Source organism: Chenopodium quinoa, unplaced genomic scaffold (assembly GCF_001683475.1).
Source record: "Chenopodium quinoa cultivar QQ74 unplaced genomic scaffold, ASM168347v1, whole genome shotgun sequence".
NCBI classification, from domain to species: domain Eukaryota; kingdom Viridiplantae; phylum Streptophyta; class Magnoliopsida; order Caryophyllales; family Amaranthaceae; genus Chenopodium; species Chenopodium quinoa.
The window spans coordinates 188880-211496 of NW_018742684.1; the positions used below are offsets into that span (position 1 = coordinate 188880).

Consider the following 22617-nt stretch of genomic DNA (forward strand, 5'->3'; position numbering starts at 1 on the left):
AAGGGAATTTTGTAGCACACCATTTAGCTCGTGTCATCCCTTTTGGTGTCGAGCAACAATGGTCGAATTGTTGTCCTAGTGATATATCTCCCTATGTACTAATGGACAACCTGTCCTCAGTTGAATAAATAAAATTCCCCTGCTTTGCCTAAAAAAAAAACCTTAATTTTGTAGTTAGCAGTTTAACATAGGGCCTTTAATTTGATTAATGGCTTGTTCACTTCAGCTTAATTTCAGTTCAGATTAGTTTAGCTCTAATCAGTTCAGTTTAATTCAATTCAGCTCCAATCAGTTCAGTTCAGTTCAATTCAGCTCTTAATTTCCATCTCTCATAAACTATTCGTCATTTCAGCTCTATTCAGTTCAGTTCAGCTCCTAATTAGTTCAGTTTAACTCCAAACAGTTCAGTTCAGTTCAGATCGATTCAATAAATGTGAACAGACCCTGACGGCAGTAATGGCTAAATCCAACACTTGAAAATTACGATAGGTAAGAATATAGGATTAATGATTATCCCTAAAAAAAATTCAGTTAAATAAACAAGATATACGGGTAAATGAGTATTTTCTAGAAAGCGCGGAAACACATTCCAAAACCTTGCATCTACTACGTGTCTACGTACACTCAAGAATTGCCGCCATAAAACCAAAGAATTCACCCGAAAATCCCCCTTTTTTCTCCCTATATAAAAACCCCTACTCTTCCTTTCTCTCTCTTCAGAAAACAAAAATCATCTGAAATCTGCTAATCAGTTCACTAATCATCAACTCCTCAATAATCTACTAAGAACTCATCAATGGCGGACGTTGAGATGTCAGGCGAAAGAGAGACCTTCGCGTTTCAAGCAGAGATCAATCAGCTTCTGAGTTTAATCATCAACACTTTTTACAGTAACAAGGAGATTTTTCTTCGTGAACTCATCAGTAATTCTTCTGATGTACGTTTCTCTCTCCTCAAATTCTTCAAAATTATGATGAATTTGTAATGTTAATTGATCGATTTTGATTTTTTTTGGCTGATTTTTTTGTTCGTTGTGTTGTAGGCGCTGGATAAAATTCGACATGAGAGTTTAATTGATAAGAGCAAACTTGATACTCAACCAGAATTGTTCATCAGAATTGTACCTGATAAAGTTAACAAAACTCTCATGATTATTGATAGTGGCGTCGGAATGACCAAAGAAGGTACGGAATACTCTGCTTCATCTCAAATCATCATTTCTTTTTTTTTTTCGCCGTAATTAGAATGTTTCGTTATTCAATTACTTGATTATTTTTGTTGAATGATGTTTGAATTTATTGTAGTTTTACTAAAATGTTTAGATTTTAGGGTTTTTTCTTGACTGATTGGGTTTCGTAATGATTTCCATAAATTAGTTCTACTGTATGTATTTAATCTATCAGTTTTTTGTTTATAGATTTTCTGTGTAATTTCGGCGATCGTCACTTCGTCAGCGATAAATGTTGATTAATGAATTTTGTTATACAATGACCTAAAACTGTAAATACATAGCACTTCTTATTAATTTTGAATTCACGATGAAATCACATGTAGATTGGTATTATTAATGCTTATTTAGGCTGAATATTTTTATAATTAGTTTCATATAGCCTAAGATCGCATATACTCGATAACATTGAAGTAATTCTCAATCAATTTGAGTTGTATCTGGCGTCCTGATGATCAATTTCAATGTGTTCGTTTGAATTTGTTTAATTAGAAACAAAACTGTTAGCCTGCTATGTTCAACTTTAATACGAAATGCTTTCTCCTATGGAATAAATTTGTATGACAAATAATTTTGATGTTTTAGAACTGGTGAATAATTTGGGAACAATTGCGAGGTCCGGAACCAAGGAGTTCATGGAGGCTCTACAGGAAGGTGCTGATGTGAGTATGATTGGACAATTTGGTGTCGGGTTTTACTCGGCGTATTTGGTTGCTGAGAGGGTGGTGGTGACAACCAAGCATAATGATGATGAACAATACATTTGGGAGTCTCATGCTGGTGGCTCTTTTACTGTTACTAGGGATATCAATGGAGAGCCTTTAGGCAGGGGTACTAAGATCACCCTCTTCCTCAAGGATGACCAGGTAAAATCTTCATACCATTCTTTTGTACTTGCTAAATTGCTCGATTGTTTGTATTTGTATGCAGTATGCTTTTCCTATGGTTTTGGCTAGTATGGCTTGTTAAAATTACTGATGATGTTGGACAATCCAATCATATATTGATTTTTAAAAAAATGACAACAAAAATGGAGATGCAGGGTATCGATCCCCGTACCTCTCGCATGCTAAGCGAGCGCTCTAACTGTGATCAACCAAGACTAGCAAAGTGTATGTTATCTGTGCTTGATGTCAGAGCATTTGGATTATTTGAACCCATGGTTGGATTATGTTGAAAGGTGGTGGAGGGTAGCAGCTTGCTTTTGTTTACATTTGTTTGTAAGTGTAGCTTAGTTTTAGGATTGGCCTGAATTGGTCTGCAGACTTAAAACTCACATTTATTCACTGAAAATGACAACTTGCATGAGGAAAAAAAGAGCAAATGAAACTGTGTTCTGTTATGTGCTAATTATAATGGTTTTTGTGAGGCGTCACAAAAAAGGATTAAAATTGGATATTGATTGGAGATGCGGGGTATCGATCCCCGTACCTCTCGCATGCTAAGCGAGCGCTCTACCATCTGAGCTACATCCCCATGACTGTTATAGAACCTTACTTTTTTGGCTGTAATCAAAGAACAATAGCAAAGTCCCATGGGTTAATCTGCAAAATGCCAAAATATTGGATTATTTGAACTCAGAACCTGTGGTTCGATTTACTTGAGAACAATGAGTTAGTCTCAGACTCTTGGGCTTGTTTTGCTATCAACTAAATTGCAGCTTAAATTCAGGATTGGCCTAACTTGTATCTGGGTTTCTGACCATGAATCACATCTGTTTTCTGAGAGCTTCAACCTGCATGGAAAAAAAAAATAAAAAAATTTGAGTGCTTTGAAATGGAAGGGGCGTTGAGAGGTCAAAAGGTAAAACTTGAATGGAGATGCGGGGTATCGATCCCCGTACCTCTCGCATGCTAAGCGAGCGCTCTACCATCTGAGCTACATCCCCATGGATGTTATCTAGCTAAATAGCTATACCTGAGTGCTGAGTCCAATGAACAAGTAGCATAGAGTAACAAAGTGTGCAAAATATGAAAATTTTGAATTATTGAAACCTTGCTGTGAGATAGTATTTGTGCAGTTTGTAGTGAAACCAGTTTGCTTTCTCTACCATTGCCATGTTTACAAGTAGTTAGTGACTACTAACTGGAAGTCAAGATAGCCCTATGCTTGTTTTTAGGTGTTTGCAACATAAATTCCTGTATGTCATGAAATAACGGGCTAAGGGACTGCTGAGGAAAGTAAAAAAGCAAATTTGGCATTGGAGATGCGGGGTATCGATCCCCGTACCTCTCGCATGCTAAGCGAGCGCTCTACCATCTGAGCTACATCCCCATGGATGATGGTACACTTTTAGAATTTTTATTTTAAAAAAATATTGGAATGTAAATGAGAATGCAATTTTTTTTTGAAGCTACATTGTGTGTTGTCATTCCATAATTTGGTAAGATGTAGCCATATGTTGCTGGCTTGCTGCATATATAAATATGTTTCAATGATTTTGCAGCTGGACTTCTTGGAAGAAAGGACGATAAAGGACCTTGTGAAGAAGCATTCTGAATTCATAAGCTACCCTATCTACCTCTGGGTAGAAAAGACTACTGAGAAGGAAGTCAGTGATGACGAGGAGGAAGAGAAGGAAGAAGAGAGACAAGTTGAAGATGTGGACGAAGACAAGGAAAAGAAAGGCAAGAAGAAAAAGATTAAAGAGGTGACACATGAGTGGCAGAAGATCAACAAACAGAAGCCAATTTGGCTCAGGAAGCCAGAAGATGTTAACAAAGAGGAATACTGCTCATTCTACAAGAGCCTCACTAATGACTGGGAGGACCCTCTTCACTGGAAACACTTCTCAGTCGAAGGGCAGCTCGAGTTCAGGGCTATCCTTTTCATTCCAAAGAGGGCACCATTTGATCTTTTCGACACGAAGAAGAAACTTAATAACATCAAGCTGTATGTCAGGAGGGTGTTTATCATGGACAACTGTGAAGAGTTAATCCCAGAGTACCTGGGATTTGTCAAAGGAGTAATTGATTCTGATGACTTACCCCTGAACATCTCCCGTGAAACGCTGCAGCAGAACAAGATCCTTAAGGTCAAAAGGAAGAATATTGTCAAGAAATGCATTGAAATGTTCAGTGAAATTGCTGAAAACAAAGATGATTATGCCAAGTTCTATGATGCATTTTCCAAAAATATAAAGTTAGGAATTCATGAGGACAGCCAGAACAGGGCTAAACTAGCTGACTTGTTGAGGTATTACTCATCAAACAGCGGTGATGAAATGACTAGCTTGAAGGACTATGTTACCAGAATGAAAAAGGGCCAGAAAGATATTTACTACATCACAGGCGAGAGCAGGAAAGCTGTTGAGAACTCTCCCTTCCTTGAGAGGCTTAAGAAGAAAGGCTATGAAGTTCTCTTCATGGTAGATGCTATTGATGAGTATGCTATCACACAGTTGAAAGAGTACGAAGGGCACAAGCTTGTATCTGCTACAAAAGAGGTATTAAAGATTGAGGAAACCGAGGAAGAGAAGCAGCAGAAGGAGGAGAAAAGGAAGTCATTTGAGAATCTCTGCAAAGTGATCAAGGATATTCTAGGTGACAAGGTGGAAAAAGTGGTAGTTTCTGACAGAATTGTTGATTCGCCCTGCGTTCTTGTGACTGGGGAGTATGGGTGGTCAGCTAACATGGAGAGGATCATGAAGGCTCAGGCATTGAGAGATTCAAGTATAAGTGCTTACATGGCAAGCAAGAGAACTATGGAAATCAACCCAGATAACGGTATTATGGAGGAGTTAAGGAAGAGAGCTGAAGCTGATAAGAATGACAAATCTGTCAAGGACCTTGTGCTGCTGTTATATGACACCGCACTTCTGAACTCAGGTTTTAGCCTTGATGATCCTAACACTTTTTCTGCAAGGATTCACAGGATGCTGAAATTAGGTCTGAGTATTGAGGAGGATGAGAATGCTGGTGTGGAGGAAATGCCATCACTGGAGGAAGATCAAGCTGAAGAAAGCAAAATGGAGGAAGTTGACTAAAAATAAAACAAGAGCTAACATTCTTGCATAATCACAATGTTTTGAAATGCAGGTCTGGTTGTGACTTTGCAAGGTCTTTTTTTGTTTTGGTGAGGTCTTCAACCTGTTTTCTTTTGAGTTTTGACTATGGAATACCCCCTTCTATTTTTGGCGAAAATACAGGGCTGTATAAACTGAAATATCGATGCTTGTAATTAGCACATCATATGTTTGATAATAAAGCCTTTAGTTGTTCTGTAAAATCTGAAATTTCACTTGAATTCTACAATTCTTCGTGATCTTCCATTACCTGTTTTAGAAACACGGTTAACAGCTTAACACCACCCAAAAAAGTAGTACATTTAACAATTTAAACTACTGTTCACCAAAAAAAAAGAAAAGAAAATTAAACCAGTTAGGATTGTATTTTTCTTTTACAGGGAAAAAATAAATAGCCAATATTCATTTTGCTTAATTCTGGTAACGTTGCAAATTGCATCTGCTAATTCATACTGTACTCTGTAACCTCTTAGCTTCAGCCGAAAGGAAAATAGAAGCATGACAGACACAGAACATATGACTGATGTATCAACTAAACAGATTCATTAATACACAAACAAGGAGCAACGAGAGGTTATTTTATTCCTTTACTTGGAAGTAAACAATGTCACAGAACTTTTATGAGTTGTTTCATATCTGAAATGTACTAAAATTGTTGAACTTCAAATTGTGCAGTTTAATCAATAATAAGCACAATAGTATATTCAGATGGCAATAGCAAAATTTTAGCAAAGACGGCAAATAGCAAAATTTTAGCATAGACGGCAATAGCAAAATTTTAGCAATAAACAGAAGCTTAAAATTGTGGCCATGCAGATGATCTCTTGAGTATTCACAACATCCACCAACCAGAGAAAAACTCAAGGTACAAGTAATCATCCTAAAAGGGAGCCTCTTGCAAAATATTGTAATGATTATAGCTTCAACTCAATCCAAAATTGTCATGACATTCAAAACTGGAATAGTCCTATTCATTTCAAAGTAGTAGATTTTCAAGGAAGATTTGAGCTTGGTGGTGCAGCACCAAAGCCTCCAGCTCCACGACCAAAGGCTGGCCTTCCGCTTCCACTAGGACCCTGTAAAATGGAATAATAAAATAAATAAATCAATAGTCATAGACAAATGTGGTACTACCAGAAACAAAGTACGGAGTTTGACAATCACACAGAGTATACATGGTAAGACCTTTTATGGACATTATAACCATACACGTTGAAGGATAATTTAGCGAATTCACATGTTGAACATTGACACAAATTTGCACATTATTGAGTGGATAATTCTATCCTGCATCCTAAAGTTTATATAATCATTAGGATGGCTGGCAGTATATACCATCATATCAATATAATTAATTTACCCTTGAACAAACATTAGGATGGCTGGCAGTATATACCATCAACATAATCATTAGGATGGCTGGCAGTATATACCATCATATCAATATAATTAATTTACCCCTGAACAAACACTATGGTACGCATCAGAGGTAAATCAGACACGAGTGTAACTATCAATAAGCTCTCTTATTGAACTCCTCTATAAAAAGCTACCTAACTAAACCAATCCAGACCCCAGCCGTAGATCAATGAATCCAATCACCCTTTAAAAGGCTCAAACATTGTAAAATTACCTGATAACAATTCTCATCACTAATTATTTCAAATAGGCCAGGATATAGCTAAACCAAGCTATAAGAGTTCACACACTCTCATCTCATATGGTATATCTCCTTCAAGATTGTACTCATGCCTACATTATAAGCTGGCAGAACAGCTAGTCCTTCAAAAGATATAACTACATTCACTAATTCACAGAGATATAACAATATCTTGATCAAATATTTGATCATCAAATATGGGGTCAAAATACAAGCCATGTATGATCAAACCCATATCAAAAGGACATCAAAAGAACAAAGAAATACTCCCTCCGTCCCCCATTGATAGTCACTTTTGGTAGAAAGTCACGGGAATTAATAAACATAAATAAGAAGTAGCAAAAGTACATTGAAAAAGTAAATTTACAATGGGTATGGAAAAAAAAAGTAGAGAGGAAGTAATTAAAGTACATGGAAAAGTAAAATTTACATAGAAAAGTTAAATTTGCACAAATATTTTTGCAAATGGGAGAGAATTTTGGTAAAAAAAAATAATATTAATGGTTTTTGAAAAAAACAAATGTGACTAACATTTTGGGTCACCAAAAATGGCAAAAGTGACTATCAATGAGGGACGGAGGGAGTACACATTAAGCACAATCAACAAAAAACTACTCCAGATACACATGCATTTAGCACAATCAACAACCAAAAAGCACCTAAATACACATGCATTTAGCACAATCAACAAGCAACAACTACCCCAGATACACATGCATTTAGCACAATCAACAATTCACACTTACCCCAAAAGATGGTCTGTAGTCAGCAGGAGCACCGCCCTTCTCACCGAAATCACCTTGCCCACGAGGTCCTGAACGGTAGCCTTCCCTATCACCAAACCTAGGCCTGTCTCCTTCAAATCGAGATCCACCACTGATCGAAGTTCACCAACAGAACAATAAGGTCAGACAAGAACAAATAATGAAAGTATGTAGCGTACACAAATACCATACAATTACACGACGTGAAGCATTGGGAGAAAAAGAAAAGTCAGCAATTACCGTGGGCCAGGAGCACCACCCATGGGTCTGCCAGCAGGCTTCGCCTGCTTCTTTAAGGTAGCAGGAACAATCTCTGAGGGGAGGTTGAGATAATTGCGGAGAAATTCAATACCCTCATTGGTCAGATACCAGTAGTAGTGCATCCAAGCAAAGGTTTCCCTCACATACTCCTTTGACTTAAAGCTTTGCATCAGCTTGATCACTTGTAGATTAGGGACATCAATGTCTGGGTGCTTGGCCAAGTTGTAGTCCTTCTTTGCAAAGCAAACTCCCTCTGATTAAGCCACATTAACACTTTTAAATCAGAACAACAAACTAACATCTCGAAAACATTAGGATAAAAGAATGATCCCTGAAGTCCAGGTCTCACTAAAACCCTAAAAACAGTCAATAGCACATAACAAGCAACAACAAGTCAACATTCAACAATACAAGGAAAGCTCGACAATTAATACTCAGTTTATAAGAAGCAAATGCCATTATGAGACACAATAGACAAAGTAGCACAATCCGTATGCTGAAACAATATGCTTAGAGGATTATTTACTGTACATATACGACAGTAAAAATCACAATCTAATCACCTAGCTGAAACAATTTTTAAGGAAAAATTTAGAAATGTTACAATATTTTCAATTCAAATGACGATTCAGAGTACAATTTTTGAAACAATCATAATAAATGCGATCTACATTCAACCGGCAAAGTGGAAGCTGAATATTTCAAAAATAAATTAGTAATACTCTGTCTTAAGCTATTGTTGTAGCTATCACATTTTCCATACAAAATAAAAACCAAATACAACCCAGATTCATCAGTCCCTTAAACTCCCAATAATCCAATAGCATCACAAATTAAAGCTAAAGCAACTTCATGGTAAAATCTACAAACAAAAACCCAAAATAACAACAAAATTACACATTTCAGCTGTTAAATTGATAAACAACTACAAGCCACATTAGCAAAAACCCAGAAATCTTATCCTCTTCAATATTCTAAACAACTATTTTACCATTAAAATGAAAAATAACTGGGAAAATACAGTCTTTTCATATAAAATTGCATCCACAATATTAAATGATGTATAATAAACGTAACTAGGAAAGAAAGATTACCTTGGAAGAGGTACTTGCTGATCTCACGGCGGTTCTTCTCAGTTATAATCTGTTCAACAATATCCCAAAATTTTTAATCAATTCCAAAAAAAAAATTAACATTGCAACAAGTCAAAAAAATAAAAACTAAAACAGAGAATGTGAAATAGAAATAGGGGAATACCATGGTGATGGGAAGAAGAAGACGGGTGATCTGGGAATCGATGTAAAGTTCGAAACTTTGCAAAGAGTTTTCAAGAGAATGCCGCAATACTAACTTGAAATAATAAGCTTAAATCGCAGAGAAACCCTAGTTTTCTTCTTTCCTTTGTTTTTCTAACCATTTTTTTTTTCATTATTTTTGGGCCACTACCATTTCATGGGCTTAAAATTAACCATTTTCGTTTTTTTGTGTAGGTAACGAAAGATCAAAGATGAATTCAAGCCCGTTATTTTAGAGGTGATAATCGAGTAGTTTGGTTACAGTTCAAGTAATGACTCGTTCGTGTTGAGGTTATAATACTCCGTAATATTAATGATGTAATTGTTATTAGACATCTCCAAATCAAAATTTTATCTAGCAAAACTAACTCCAAAAGACCCTTTTTATAATACTCGAAAATGAACTCAAACTCTTCTAAATCAAATCACTTGATTTTATTTTGACCCAACACGACAACAATGTGTCTATAGTTTATTTTATTAGACTAAGCATATTGGCATTTAACAAAAAAAGACTTTCACTTGATCTTACACGATCTTATCAATTCTAACCCAACTAAATTAATGTGATCCGAACCCTATCTGAACAACCCAATTGTCACATCTAAGCTTGGTAAATCCATTGGCCTATTGTGAAATCATATCATGTACCCACAAGGGTTTTATAAGATGATTCATTCAAGTGTATCATAAGCTTTAATATACTCCCTTCGTTTTTAAATACTTGCTTTATTTTTCTTTTTCGGCAGTTTTTAAATACTTGCTCCATTTCCTTGTTTGGAATGCTTTTACAATATTTAATTCATTTATCTCACCTAGTGGATCCAACGTAAATCATATTTTATTAATTTTATATTCTCTCTCCTCTAATTCTCTCCACTACTTTTGCTTTTACAATTGTTTATTCTTTCACCTACCCCCACTACCTTCATATTTTATTATTTTTTTCAATTTTTCTTAAAACTCCGCGCATGGAGAAATGGAGCAAGTATTTAAAAACGAAGAGAGTATTAAATTCCATAATACTTCGTATTATGATTGTATTCATGTATTCAAGGCGTTTGGTACGTGGGATGGTGGATGGGATAGAGGAGGTGGGGGGAGGATAGAAAGAGAATTGCTAAATGGGGTAAGAGTAGATAGAGTATATAATAATCTTCTCTCAAAAAAATAAGAGTATATAATCTTTGTTTGTTTGGTGTTGGAAAAGATTGAAAATATTAACAAATGGACTAAACCACCATTTCATCAAGCTGTTGAATTCATTCTATCACTTTGTATTTCGACTCAAGTAAAAAAAAATAAAAATACATTTCATGTATGGTTACGTAAAACGGATTACATCGTATAAAGTTGAAGTGGAGTAGTGGTGTTGCTCCACACCTCAGATCCCTCTAATCTAGAGATCAAATCTCATGAAACTCATTTGAGGGATTTCTCTTATCTTCCTTCTCAAATGAGTGCTCTTCGTCTTACCATAAAAAAAATAATAACTAAGGACATCGCATCATTTATACAAACTTCAAGTTAGCACCTCACCACACTCAATCATTGTATATATAAATAGCCAATAAAAAATCAAACCCAAAAAAATAAAAATTCTCCAAATCAAGCCCTTTGTTTGAATTCGAAAGAAAAATCAGTAAACTCTATAGCTGGATGATTTAGCAGATCAATTCCTCACAAAGGAGAAGGGAAAGAAGAGAGCAATGTTCCCGTGTTGGACGACGAAGACGGTCCAAGTTGATGCTCCTCATCACCAATATTGTTAAGAGTCAAATCTTCAACTTGATCCCAAAATAGTAAACTAGGGCAACTTTGTGATTCAATCATTCCCCATCCATTAACACCCACCAATTGATCATGATGATCGCTTTCATGTTGCCTTGGCACGCATTGATTGACCGCCATTCGATAATGTTCTTGTTCAATACCTTCACTTGTACATGAATGTACCTCATTTGGAACCATGCTATCCATACTATCTACCAAACTTGGCATATAATTATTGCTATTATTGTTAGTAATTAAATCCAACCCACTAATAGTACTTATAGTACTAGTGGTGCAATCAGTAAATATTGGCATATTATTAGTGGTGCCAATATTAGTGAATATTGGCATGTTACAAGAATTCCAAATTTGTTGTTGGTAAGATGTACTTAATCCCATGGCATTACTACTAGTAATACCATTGTTGTCACCAATAATAACTGGGTCGATTTGGATACTTGTGTCGAACATGAATAAGGGACAAGAGGAAGGAATTAGGGTTGTGTTATTTTCTTGTGTGGATATTGTGTCCTCCTTTGTGGGCCCATCTTGATTCACCCCGTGAATTGGGTCGGGTCCAAACCTTATGATAAACGGGTAATTAGAGGAGCCAATGGCTGCATGGGCTTGCGCGGAAGTGGTGGTGGTGGTGGAGGTGGTGGTTGTGTTTGTGGTTGAAGGGGCGGACGGCGTGGAGGAAGAAACGGGTTTTCGGATCTTTTTCTTGATCCAAGAATTCCAATAGTTCTTGATTTCATTGTCTGTTCTTCCTGGCAAGTGACTTGCTATATGTGCCCACCTGCATATCATTCAAATGGCTATGTCATACATATATAGATATAAATGCAAACTAACTATGGATAATCATAATACTATTATATTCTAACATAATCTTCATTACCTTATTGACCTATGTTACTCTTTATTTTTATTTTTATTATTTTTTTTTTAAAAAAAGCATGTTACTCTTTATCTATGGTACAAATTCTCAAATGAACCTGGTTTACACTAATTTATTGTGGACCACTAACCTTAGAGACAATATGATTGTTTTATTAATAAAAAAAGGTCACTAAATTAAAATAAAAGTTATTGTTGAAATAAAATTAGTGTGACATCATAAAAGCTAGAAGAGCTTAGTTTTTTTGATGAATTTTTTAATATAATGATCAATATGAATAATAAAGATCACTATGTTAAAATTAGGTCATTATTCAACATAATATTGTACTTTAAGTTCATAATAACATTAGGGTCACACGAGTTTTAAAAAAGGTTACTATAATAAAATTAGGGGTCACTACGTTGAATATAATACCAGTTACATGTGTATAAACCTTAAGTCCACAATAATATTATTGTGGACAAGGTCCACACAAGATTTTCTAGTTATTAAAATAAAGTGAATTTAAATTAATGTAATGGGAATGGAGAGAATATTTATCACTTTTAGTCAAGTATATATGTGGAGAATTGACATATATGACAGTTAACGTGAAACGTACAAAACGATGAATATATATAAGATGACTATAATGCTGATGAAAAGGATGATGTAACAAATCCACATAAGGAAAGAAAATTGAAAGTAATACTATAGATTGATAGTTCATACTTGACCAAGAGTTTTGTATTAGTAAGTAGTTATTAGTTCAAATATGACAGTTTACGTGAAACGTACAAAAACGATGAATATATGATGACTAAAATACTGAAAAGGATGATGTAACAAATCCACATAGGGAAAGAAAATTTAAAGTAATACTATAGATTGATAGTTCATACTTGACCAAGAATTTTTGTATTAGTGGTAGTTATTAGTTGACAAAATGAAAGGAAGAAAGGGAAGTAATAAGGCAACTTATGAATAATGCTATGATGTGAGAATTCCAACTGAAAGACAAGGCAGCCAACCCTCAAAGTTGCTTCAAGGTGTATTAAGCATGTGTAATAGTTTTAGTATTCTAAACTTGTACAAAAAAACGTGCATGAAATTTTCTCATATATAGTATAAACTTAGTGTACAAGATACATTATATTATTTGAATATTTAGAGTTGATGAAATTCTACTCAAACTTAGTTTAGAAGCTAATGTTCAGTTGTTCAGCAATTAATCAAGTTGGTAGTTTCTACTGTTTACAAATCAATTGATGTTGCTTGTTAATGACAATAGAATTGAGAAAATGAGGGCTAATTAGAATCTATTGTCTATTTGCAAGTATGCAACAACTTGATCAATATGTCATACTCGAAATAGATACTGAGTTCTTTCACCAAAAATCTAAAAAGGATATTGAAAATATGCATCTTGGAGATCAGATGAGGGTTGATCTTGATGAATGAGCTACATAAAGAGCTAGCTAAATAGTATTCAATTTTTTTTATCAATCGAGTAATGTACTTATTAATCATGTAGTTTTATTACTACTAATAACAATGCATTAGCAACCTTGCATTGCAAGTAGGGTAATTATGAAGGGAAATAAGTAATTTAAAGGAGTTAAATTGAAGAACCTGTTTCCTACAACTTCATGAAGATTGATGATCAATTTCTCTTCTTCTGGAGTGAACCTTCCTCTCCTTATATCGGGCCTTAAGTAGTTAATCCATCTTAAACGACAACTTTTGCCACATCTTTGAAGCCCTAACCATAGAAAATTTTGTAGAAAGTGAAGACATTGTCAGAATGTTGATGATGCATGTACGTACTTGATTAAATAGTTCTTTAGCATGTATTTACTATGAAAAACTTAATTGAGTATTGAAAGTTTCTAAGGTTCATTTGTATGTTTGCCACTATTTTCAATCACAACCTGAACAAATTATAATTTTTTTTTTTTCTTTCTATCTCATTGAAACCTAAATGAGAAAATGCATGATCATTTTAGCTATGATTTTTTTTGGTTGCTCTTACTTCAATTATTTTTAAGGGACTAAATAGCTTGATTGGTTTAAACTGCATTTGTTCAAAAATAAAATTAGACTAACATTAGCTTAACATTGTACATTACATGCACATTAATTTAGATTTTATGTACATACACCAACTTACACCATGTTTATAGGACCATATACTCAAATATACCAAAGCAAGTACCAAAATGTGCATATATCACATAGAACGATATACAAAGTACGTGACTATCTAGTGTTTGATGGTAATGCATGCTCCGAAGAAAGAGTCATATAAACTCTCTCACTACATAATAACTAGTAAGAAAGAAATCAAATTATAAAAGACTAAATGAGTGATTAGGGGGAGCTCAAACCAGCTTTCTCAGGGACTTCACTCCAACAACCATAGCCATGAGTAGAGATATATCGCATGAGCTTCTCGTCTTCCTCGGGTGACCATAGCCCTCTCTTAACCTTCTGTTGGTTACAACAAGAATGGTGCCCCATTTTAATTTTGTAGTCACACTACTCCTTGCTAGCTATCTAGTTAGTTCCACACTATATTTAAGTGACTTATCAAACTAGAACTTAGATTTTTTTTAAGATGAATAATCAAGAAGAAAGAAGAATTAAACGAATAAAATTCAAGTAGCAAGTCTCTCTCTAGTTGAAGCCATTTTTATATAAAGTATATGGTATTTGTAAAAAGAGCCGACATTTGAAAATGAAGGAGGAAGAAGAGGGTCCAATGCATGGGACCAATTGCATCTAAATCTAACCCCTTTAAAATGACCTTTCATCAAACTATACATGTTTTTCATCATTTCTCCAATGAAAATAATCTAACTCTACTTGATATAACAATTATGTATTTTATTTTTACATGTAACAAACTATCACGTACACATTGCATTACTATTTATAGACATACCCTGTCCCACTATGCTCCCTCTGTAGCAAGTAGAAATCTGCTACGTCAACATCAAAACTCCAAATTCACCCTTGTTTACCTTGATTCATTTGTCAAGTGATTTGTCATGCATGATGATTACATGATACATGACATGCAATTCGTGATCTCTATATACTACTTCATAATCCATAAGCTAATAAGGCCAAGTATATATAGCAATGCAAGTGATGATCATTTCACTATGAAGTAGATGCTTGTCTAGACAAGGATAAATCAAACTCCCTAAACCAATAGCCGGAACATAAAGCTGCGTGTGATGCTATAAAACTTTATGTGTTCTTTATTTTAAGCTTAATTTTTTTCAATATATATATGTTTTACGAATAAGATGAAAATTTATCATGAACATCGAGTAATATAAATAAAGCTTTCTTTACAAAATTACATACTACGTACTCACTTCATATCATCTGAGTTAAAGTAACCTATCACACAAATTAGTTATTGATGTACCATGCATAATCTAGTATACAAAGTTGGTTTGGTTGAATCCAAAACCAAATTTTTATGATTTTATGGATGACGTAATTTTTTCATGGTTCATTCATTAATAAGAAATTCGTTTCAGTCAATATTAAGTATTCCGTTATAAATCACAATATATTAAGATTCATTAAACTATCTTTAAATTTAATTAGGTACTCGCTTTGTACGTATTTGATACAAAGTTGTTCTCCGTATACACTTTGATATATCTCATTGAATGGAATTGGCTATATATACAAGGGTACACCATATTAAGATTAGATCCCTAATTAATAAGTAAATTAAAGCTACACCATACAAGAGTAACTAATGTAAATTAAAGCTACATTCATAATACTTTTTTTTTTTTTGAAACCTAATCTATCATAATACACAGTGGTAGTTAATTAGTTATGCTCCAAAATTTTGCTTCTATAATTATTTGAACTAGTAAGGTCCTTGGTTGCTTTCTATTGATTTATAATTGGATTAGATGCACTTTTACATTGAATGAGTGTATGCTTTTTCAGTTTGTATGGACAGAAAGGTACACTATGAAGTATGAAGACTATGTCATGGAAAGTACTGTATAACATTGTGAATTTTCTAAAGTCGGGCGTAGTATTCCTATAACCGATATCGGACTACAAAGCTTTTTTATTTTATTTTTTTTCAGGGAACACACTACTAAGTTTTTTTTTTTTTTTTTTGACACACTACTAAAGTTTAATTTCCCTTTAAGTTTTCATTTATAAAATTTAATCATGCAAACAATTGCCACAATGTGATAATGGGCAAGATCAAAGTAGTTTTAGCTTAGTCATTAGTTAATTTGATGGATTGCATTTGTGTGAAAACCCTACAATTTTAGTATTGCAAAACACAATAAAAGTCCTAATCAATATTGGTTAATTATGTTCTTTGCTTAAGTAGAAAGACTATAAATGCTTATTGTACCAGGAATTAAGAGCTAATTTTGTATAAATCGTACCATGTATTGACGTCATCCTTTCCACATTGGGTTAGTACGTGTTGGTCCACAAATCTTCTCATCCTTTCATTATACTTGTTTATGATAATAAAGTATTGATTAAGATATAAATCAGAGTGATAATGAAGTATATGCATGACAATTATACATGATGAAAAACTTCATTTAAGGGTGTACTTAACTTAGAAATTAAACCAATAAAAAATAAAAATACGTTGTAGAATCATGAACCATGAGTTGAATATGCACGTCAAGGGGTCACTTGTGTACTTTTAGACTTTAGTTGATTTGAAATGTCTACTACCAACATATTCAACATCTATATAGGTCAATAAAATACCTAGGGTAATCTTGTAAGTACTCCAATATTCCATATTATACCGTATGTAAAATTACATTCCATTAATGAAAATTTAAATATAATTTTTCTGAATTATTATTAGCGTTCTTTTATATAATATTTCCAATTTAACTATTAATAGAATTTATGGACTCTTAAAAAAAATATATATCAAAGGTGATGAATGTTAGGATGGAAATCTATATATTAATTGATTAATTCATTGAAACAAAAATTAAGAGACGACTAAAATTAAAAGGAAAGCCTTGATCAAATGTGTTATGTTGTTTTAATGCCTTATTTGTTTCAGTTAACTTATTAGTTTTTATCTCCTTTTCAAATGATATTGTCAAATATTTTATATATATACTCCGTCGGTCCCTTTATTTTGACTCATTTGACTTTTCACGGTTCGTGTTTTGAAACGCATCTATCTATCTATCTATCTATCTATATATTATACTAAAAGACAAGCGCCTCAATGTGAGACTGACAAATGTCTCTTTATGATTCGCTGTCTTTTTTAAATTTTTTTATTATACATTTATGTTTCCATATAAAAAAATATTCTAAATAACTACATAAACTATTATAGTAAAGTCTAGCAATATTATTTCTAAAATAGTGTTAGGATTTTTTTTGGGAATTGCCTTTATTAATAACATACTAGCATAGAGTGATATTTCTTTGCTCATTAGTCATAATTAGGGCTGGCAAAAGCTGACCCGACCCGACAACCCGACCCGAACCCAACCCGAAATAAATGGGTTTTGATAGAGATTTTCAACCCGTTTATGTAATTGGGTCAACCCGAACCCGACCTGAAGTTAAATGGGTCGGGTTCAGGTTGAAAATCCCAACCCGAAACCAACCCGCATAAACCCGTTTATTTAATTGGGTCGGTTTCAGGTCGGGTCAACCCGAACCCAACCCGCTTAACTTAAAACCCTAATTTAAAAATATGGGCCAAGCCCAAATTATCTAACCCTAAGCTTTTCCTCTTTCACTCCCCGCTTTCTTTCAGACTTTCACTCAAACTCTCTCTCTTCTCAGTTTCTCTCTCTTCTCTCCTCTCTTTTCTCTCTCTAACTCTTGAAGATTGAAATAAAAATTCTTGAACCTTGAAGATTGAAGCTTCATCTCAAACATTCTGAAGGTAATAATCCTATTATTCGATTTTTTATGAGTTTGTTTGCTCATGAGTCATTTGTTTATGCAATTTCCTTGATTTGGTTATGCAATTTTCAGATTTCTTTGATTTTTTAAGCGATTTTTTGCTATTATGGTTTATGTATGCTTTGTTTATGTGATTTAATCATTTAATGTTGTTCGTTTGTTATTTTCTTACTCTGCAATTTCTTTCGAAGATTTGATTTGTTATTTACTTATTTTGCGATTATTTGCGATTTGTTTATGCGATTTTTTGCCCTGATTTGATTTTCTTACTCTGCAATTTCATGAGTTTGATTCTTTATGTCATGACTCATGAGTTTATACTTCTGTTTTTCATGTTTATACTTCGGATATGAGTGTAATTCTTTTTTTAATTTATTCACAGATGGCTAATAGCCCTAATCCTGATGAACCCATTGATCTTCCGGATTCTGATTCAGATGATGAAGTTTCTGATTCTCATCAAACGGAATCAAAGAAGAAAACCTCTAATGTCACCTCGCTGAATAAGCCTGGAATTCATTTCAAGCGCCAACGAAAGCTCACTTCAGATGTGTGGGCAAATTTTGAATTCCTTGATAAACCTGACGAACAAGGTAACATCATTTGCATGTGTAAAAAATGTGGGCAGAAATATAATGCTGAAAGTAGGCAAGGAACTGGTAATTTAAAACGCCACATTAAGAAATGTAAAAAAAGGACCTTTAAAGATGTGGGTCAGATGATTATTGATTCAAGCAGTTCTGGTTCTATGATGAATAGGGTTCCTACAATTGATTATGATATTGTTCGTGAGATGTTGTCTATTGCTGTGGTGAAACATGATTTGCCTTTTCAGTTTGCTGAATATAGTGCTGTTAGGAAGTTGATTAATTACATAAATCCTGATGTTAAACTTGTGTCTCGAAATACTTTGAAGGCTGATGTTCTGAAAATGTTTAAGAGGGAAAAAGATAAACTTAAGGAGGAGTTGAGTGTAGTTAAGGGTAGGATTTCTCTTACATCTGATTGTTGGACTTCAATTACTACTGATGGTTACATGTCTTTGACTGCCCATTTTGTTGATAATCAATGGAATTTGCAAAAAAAAATTCTGAACTTTCGTTTTTTGCCTCCACCTCACACCGGTGTCCATATGTCTGACCATGTCTATGATTTTCTTAAAGAGTGGGGTATCCAAAAGAAAATCATGTGTATTACTCTTGATAATGCTTCCTCTAATGATGTGTTTGCTGATGTAATTAAAAATGAACTTGATTTGGTATGTGGGGGGGATTATTTCCATGTGAGGTGTTGTGCACATATCCTAAATTTAATTGTGCAAGATGGGTTAAAAGAAATTAATGAGGCTGTTGTTAAGGTGAGAGAAACTGTGAAGTATTGTAAAGGGTCTCAGGCTAGAAAGCAACGTTTTTTGACTTGTGTGGCACATGTTGAACTAGACTCAAGTAGAGGATTGAGACAAGATGTCCCTACTAGATGGAATTCAACTTATTTGATGTTAGAGAATGTTTTGTACTACAAAAAAGCTTTTCTTCATTTTCAAAAGGTTGATGCCAATTACATTCATTGTCCAACAAATGAGGAGTGGGGGAGAATAGAGAAGTTATTTAGATTTTTGAAGGTCTTTTTTGATGTGACAAATGTTTTTTCGGGTACTAATTATCCTACCGCTAATGTATACTTCCCAAATGTGTTGAAAATCCGTTTACTCTTGAAAGAGGAGCTTGAAAATTCTGATAACTTCATGCATAAGATGGCAGCAAGAATGAATGAGAAATTTGCTAAATATTGGACCAACTTTAGCATAATCATGGCTGTGGCTGTTGTTTTAGACCCTCGATTTAAGTATGAGTTTGTGGAGTGGGCTTTTAAGAAGGTGTATGGGGAAATAGAGGGTACTAATGAGTTGGTGAAGTTCAAGGAAAGGTTGGATTATTTATATGGTGTTTATGTGACTGAGGCTTCCACAACAACACCACGAACAAGGCGCCGTTCTTCTAGACAGCCTAATGAAGAGCAAGTTGATGTTGCTTCTGATTCTTTTATGATGGTAACTGTGAACACTTGCTTTTTGTTTGATAATCAGCTTTAAATTCTGTTTTTTGTATGCTTTATTGTAATTTTCGTTTAAACATCTTTTAGGACTTTGATAACTTCTCTTCTAGCAAATCATATGTTGCTGCTAAATCTGACTTGCAAATCTACTTGGAAGAGCCATTGATTCCTCGTGCAACCAACATTAATATTCTATATCATTGGAAAACAAATGTTGTGAGGTATCCAATTCTTTCAAAGATGGCAAGGGACATCCTTGCAATCCCTATTTCAACAGTAGCTTCAGAATCTGCCTTCAGTACTGGTGGTCGAGTTTTGGACTGCTATAGAAGCTCTTTGAAACCAAACACAGCAGAAGCTATCATTTGCCTCAAAGATTGGACTTTTGGTGAAGGTATGAAAATAGTTTATGTATTTAAAATTACAATTTTTTTTGTTTCTTTTTTGTACTATTTTATTTATGCTTAAGGCTGAAATTAACTTTTGTATGTATTCTTTTGGTTGTAGCTAATATGGATCCGCAATTGCAAGATTTATGTGGAAAAATCATGGCCATGAAAGTCAACGATGATGTGGGGGATACTCCCAGCCCCAGCCCTCCACAAAGTGCACCAGAAAGTCCTGCTGTCATGGAGAGTCAAACCTGATTATGTTGTTAATTTCTTCTAAAATTAGTTGATGAAACTGTTACTGTTATTTTGGACATGTATTTGGTTTTCTAGTTGAACTTTTATTTGCCTACTTGGAAGTATTTTGGACATGTAACTCTTGAATTATGTTGTTAAGTTATGTTTGCTTGAATTATGTGTTGAATTTGAAGTCTTGAATACTTGAATCTTACAGGTTAAAGAAATTAGTCAAATTACAGGTTAAAAAAATTACAGTATAAAGAAATTAGTAAATTACAGGTTTTTATTTTATTTTTTTTTAATTAAAAAAAAAAATCAGGTTTAGGCGGGTCGGGTTCAGGTCGACCCGTTTATAATCAGGTCGGGTTCAGGTTGGTTTTTTTGACCTGTTTAAGTAAACAGGTCGGGTTCAGGTTGGGGGGTCCTGACCCGTTTATGTAAACAGGTCGACCTGAACCCGACCCGACCCGACCTGTTTGCCAGCCCTAGTCATAATGTAATCAGTTACTATAATAGATGGTCGTGAAAATGGTCAAAGCATCTATTATACTCCCTCCGTTTCATAATGTTAGTCCCACATACTATTTTGGTCGTTTCAAAAAGTTCTACCCATATTGAATATATTTCATTTATGACTTGATTTTTTTTTTACTTTAATTGATTGTGGATCGATGACATGACTCTAAATAGGGAAATTTTTACCTTAAATTATGCAATTATGACTTGTGCTTTCCTAATGAAAAATAAAAAGAGTTAAATAAGGTAAACTAATTATGAAATCTGTTGTACTTTAATGTTAGATTCCAAATATATTTGTTTTCTTATTTTAGGTGATTGATTCCATATGGGACTAACATTATGAAACGGGGGGAGTAGTAAAGTCTAGCAATATTATTGTGACATAATGAACAAAAGAAAGAATTATACAAGTATTTCATATTACATAATACGAGCATAATGGTAAGAACATCTATTATAGTAAAGTCTAGAAATATTATTTCTCAAATAAATAAATAAAAAGTCTACAAATATAATGGTAGCATGATACGGTAAAAATAAAATATTCAAAGAATAAATTAATAATAAAATATTCTTAAAATATTCAATTCAAATCATAGTATTCAAATAATAAAATAAGATACAATATTTTTTTTTGTACTATCATCTATATAAATAATAGCCATAGTCATAACATATATGTCTTTATATTTTTCATTTCAAGGCCATATTATATATCTATATTATGGAAAGATTAATATATTGTTCTTCAATATGACATTCACTATGATATTTGACCATACCCCTCTTAAAGAATCATGGTGAATAAATTAATTTAACTTTGATTAAAAATATATATATCTAATAATTTAATTTTAGATTAATGTAGAGTCTATGAATTGTTAATATACAATTTATTGAATTTTTTTTTGAGGGGAATGCAGTTTATTGAAATTAAATTAACTTAGATTAAAAATATATATCTAATGTAACTTTTTCTTAAAAAAGAGTTAAACAATATTTTCCTAACAATAATTATGCCAAAAATTTACGCATATATAATAATTAAAGTTTTCGCACACTTTTAAAATATTATTTTTCTATAACCATTAATTTTTCATATTTCCTTACTAATTTAATGCTAATATTCAAAATTTAAATAATTACAGTATAAGAATACATATCCATAAAAAGATATATTTACATACATGATTGGGTAATTGATGAAATTTGTCTTTTATTCTTAAAAATTTTAATAAATATCTTTCATTCGTATAAAAATTTACCAAATCCATATCTATATATTTGTGTTGAATATATTCTATCAGTTATTGATTGGTTGTATGGATATTATGTACTCCGTAATTGTTTTTGACACAATGATTTGCTTAGGAAAAATGTATATAGTGGTGGGTCAAATATAAGGTAAGTTATTATTGTGTCTAAAATTTGGTGACTACAACGAGTAAAACAAATATTCGATTGTATAGCTGCTTATGTTAAGAAAATTTTAGTTTATATCTATGGGAGGTAGGAAATATTTAGTTTATATCTCTTATAATTATGTGAGTATTATTCATTTATTTTTC

General features: G+C 33.4%; 2 protein-coding genes and 3 non-coding genes across 5 annotated transcripts; 1 reads left to right on the forward strand and 4 right to left on the reverse strand.

Annotated features, from left to right (window-relative positions):
• Positions 1-471: 471 nt before the first annotated feature.
• Positions 472-5455, forward strand: LOC110722595 (heat shock protein 83-like). The gene is made up of 4 exons (XM_021901860.1): positions 472-937; positions 1043-1184; positions 1814-2094; positions 3675-5455. The coding sequence occupies exons 1-4, from the start codon at positions 797-799 to the stop codon at positions 5211-5213; spliced, it is 2103 nt and encodes a 700-aa protein (XP_021757552.1). The 5' UTR covers positions 472-796; the 3' UTR covers positions 5214-5455.
• Positions 2632-2704, reverse strand: TRNAA-AGC. Its single transcript has one exon. It is a non-coding gene; the product is annotated as a tRNA-Ala (tRNA).
• TRNAA-AGC lies at positions 3044-3116 on the reverse strand. The gene has a single exon. It is a non-coding gene; the product is annotated as a tRNA-Ala (tRNA).
• TRNAA-AGC lies at positions 3430-3502 on the reverse strand. The gene has a single exon. It is a non-coding gene; the product is annotated as a tRNA-Ala (tRNA).
• A 530-nt stretch (positions 5456-5985) lies between the features above and the next one.
• On the reverse strand, positions 5986-14525 carry LOC110722492. The gene is made up of 8 exons (XM_021901760.1): positions 14276-14525; positions 13521-13650; positions 10917-11804; positions 9195-9303; positions 9032-9080; positions 7917-8190; positions 7659-7788; positions 5986-6328 (listed from the first exon to the last, which is right to left on the reverse strand). The coding sequence occupies exons 1-8, from the start codon at positions 14406-14408 to the stop codon at positions 6245-6247; spliced, it is 1797 nt and encodes a 598-aa protein (XP_021757452.1). The 5' UTR covers positions 14409-14525; the 3' UTR covers positions 5986-6244.
• Positions 14526-22617: the final 8092 nt, after the last annotated feature.

Bases quoted from the DNA above. Each gene is read 5' to 3' on its own strand.
- LOC110722595 (XM_021901860.1), top strand. From the start codon at position 797: ATGGCGGACGTTGAGATGTCAGGCGAAAGAGAGACCTTCGCGTTTCAA. The intron at 938-1,042 runs GTACGTTTCTCT...GTTGTGTTGTAG, and splicing joins TCATCAGTAATTCTTCTGAT to GCGCTGGATAAAATTCGACA. The intron at 2,095-3,674 runs GTAAAATCTTCA...ATGATTTTGCAG, and splicing joins TCTTCCTCAAGGATGACCAG to CTGGACTTCTTGGAAGAAAG.
- LOC110722492 (XM_021901760.1), bottom strand. From the start codon at position 14,408: ATGGGGCACCATTCTTGTTGTAACCAACAGAAGGTTAAGAGAGGGCTA. The intron at 9,304-10,916 runs GTGAGGAATTGA...CTCTGCGATTTA, and splicing joins TCTTCTTTCCCTTCTCCTTT to AGCTTATTATTTCAAGTTAG. The intron at 8,191-9,031 runs GTAATCTTTCTT...TGGCTTAATCAG, and splicing joins CAGCAAGTACCTCTTCCAAG to AGGGAGTTTGCTTTGCAAAG.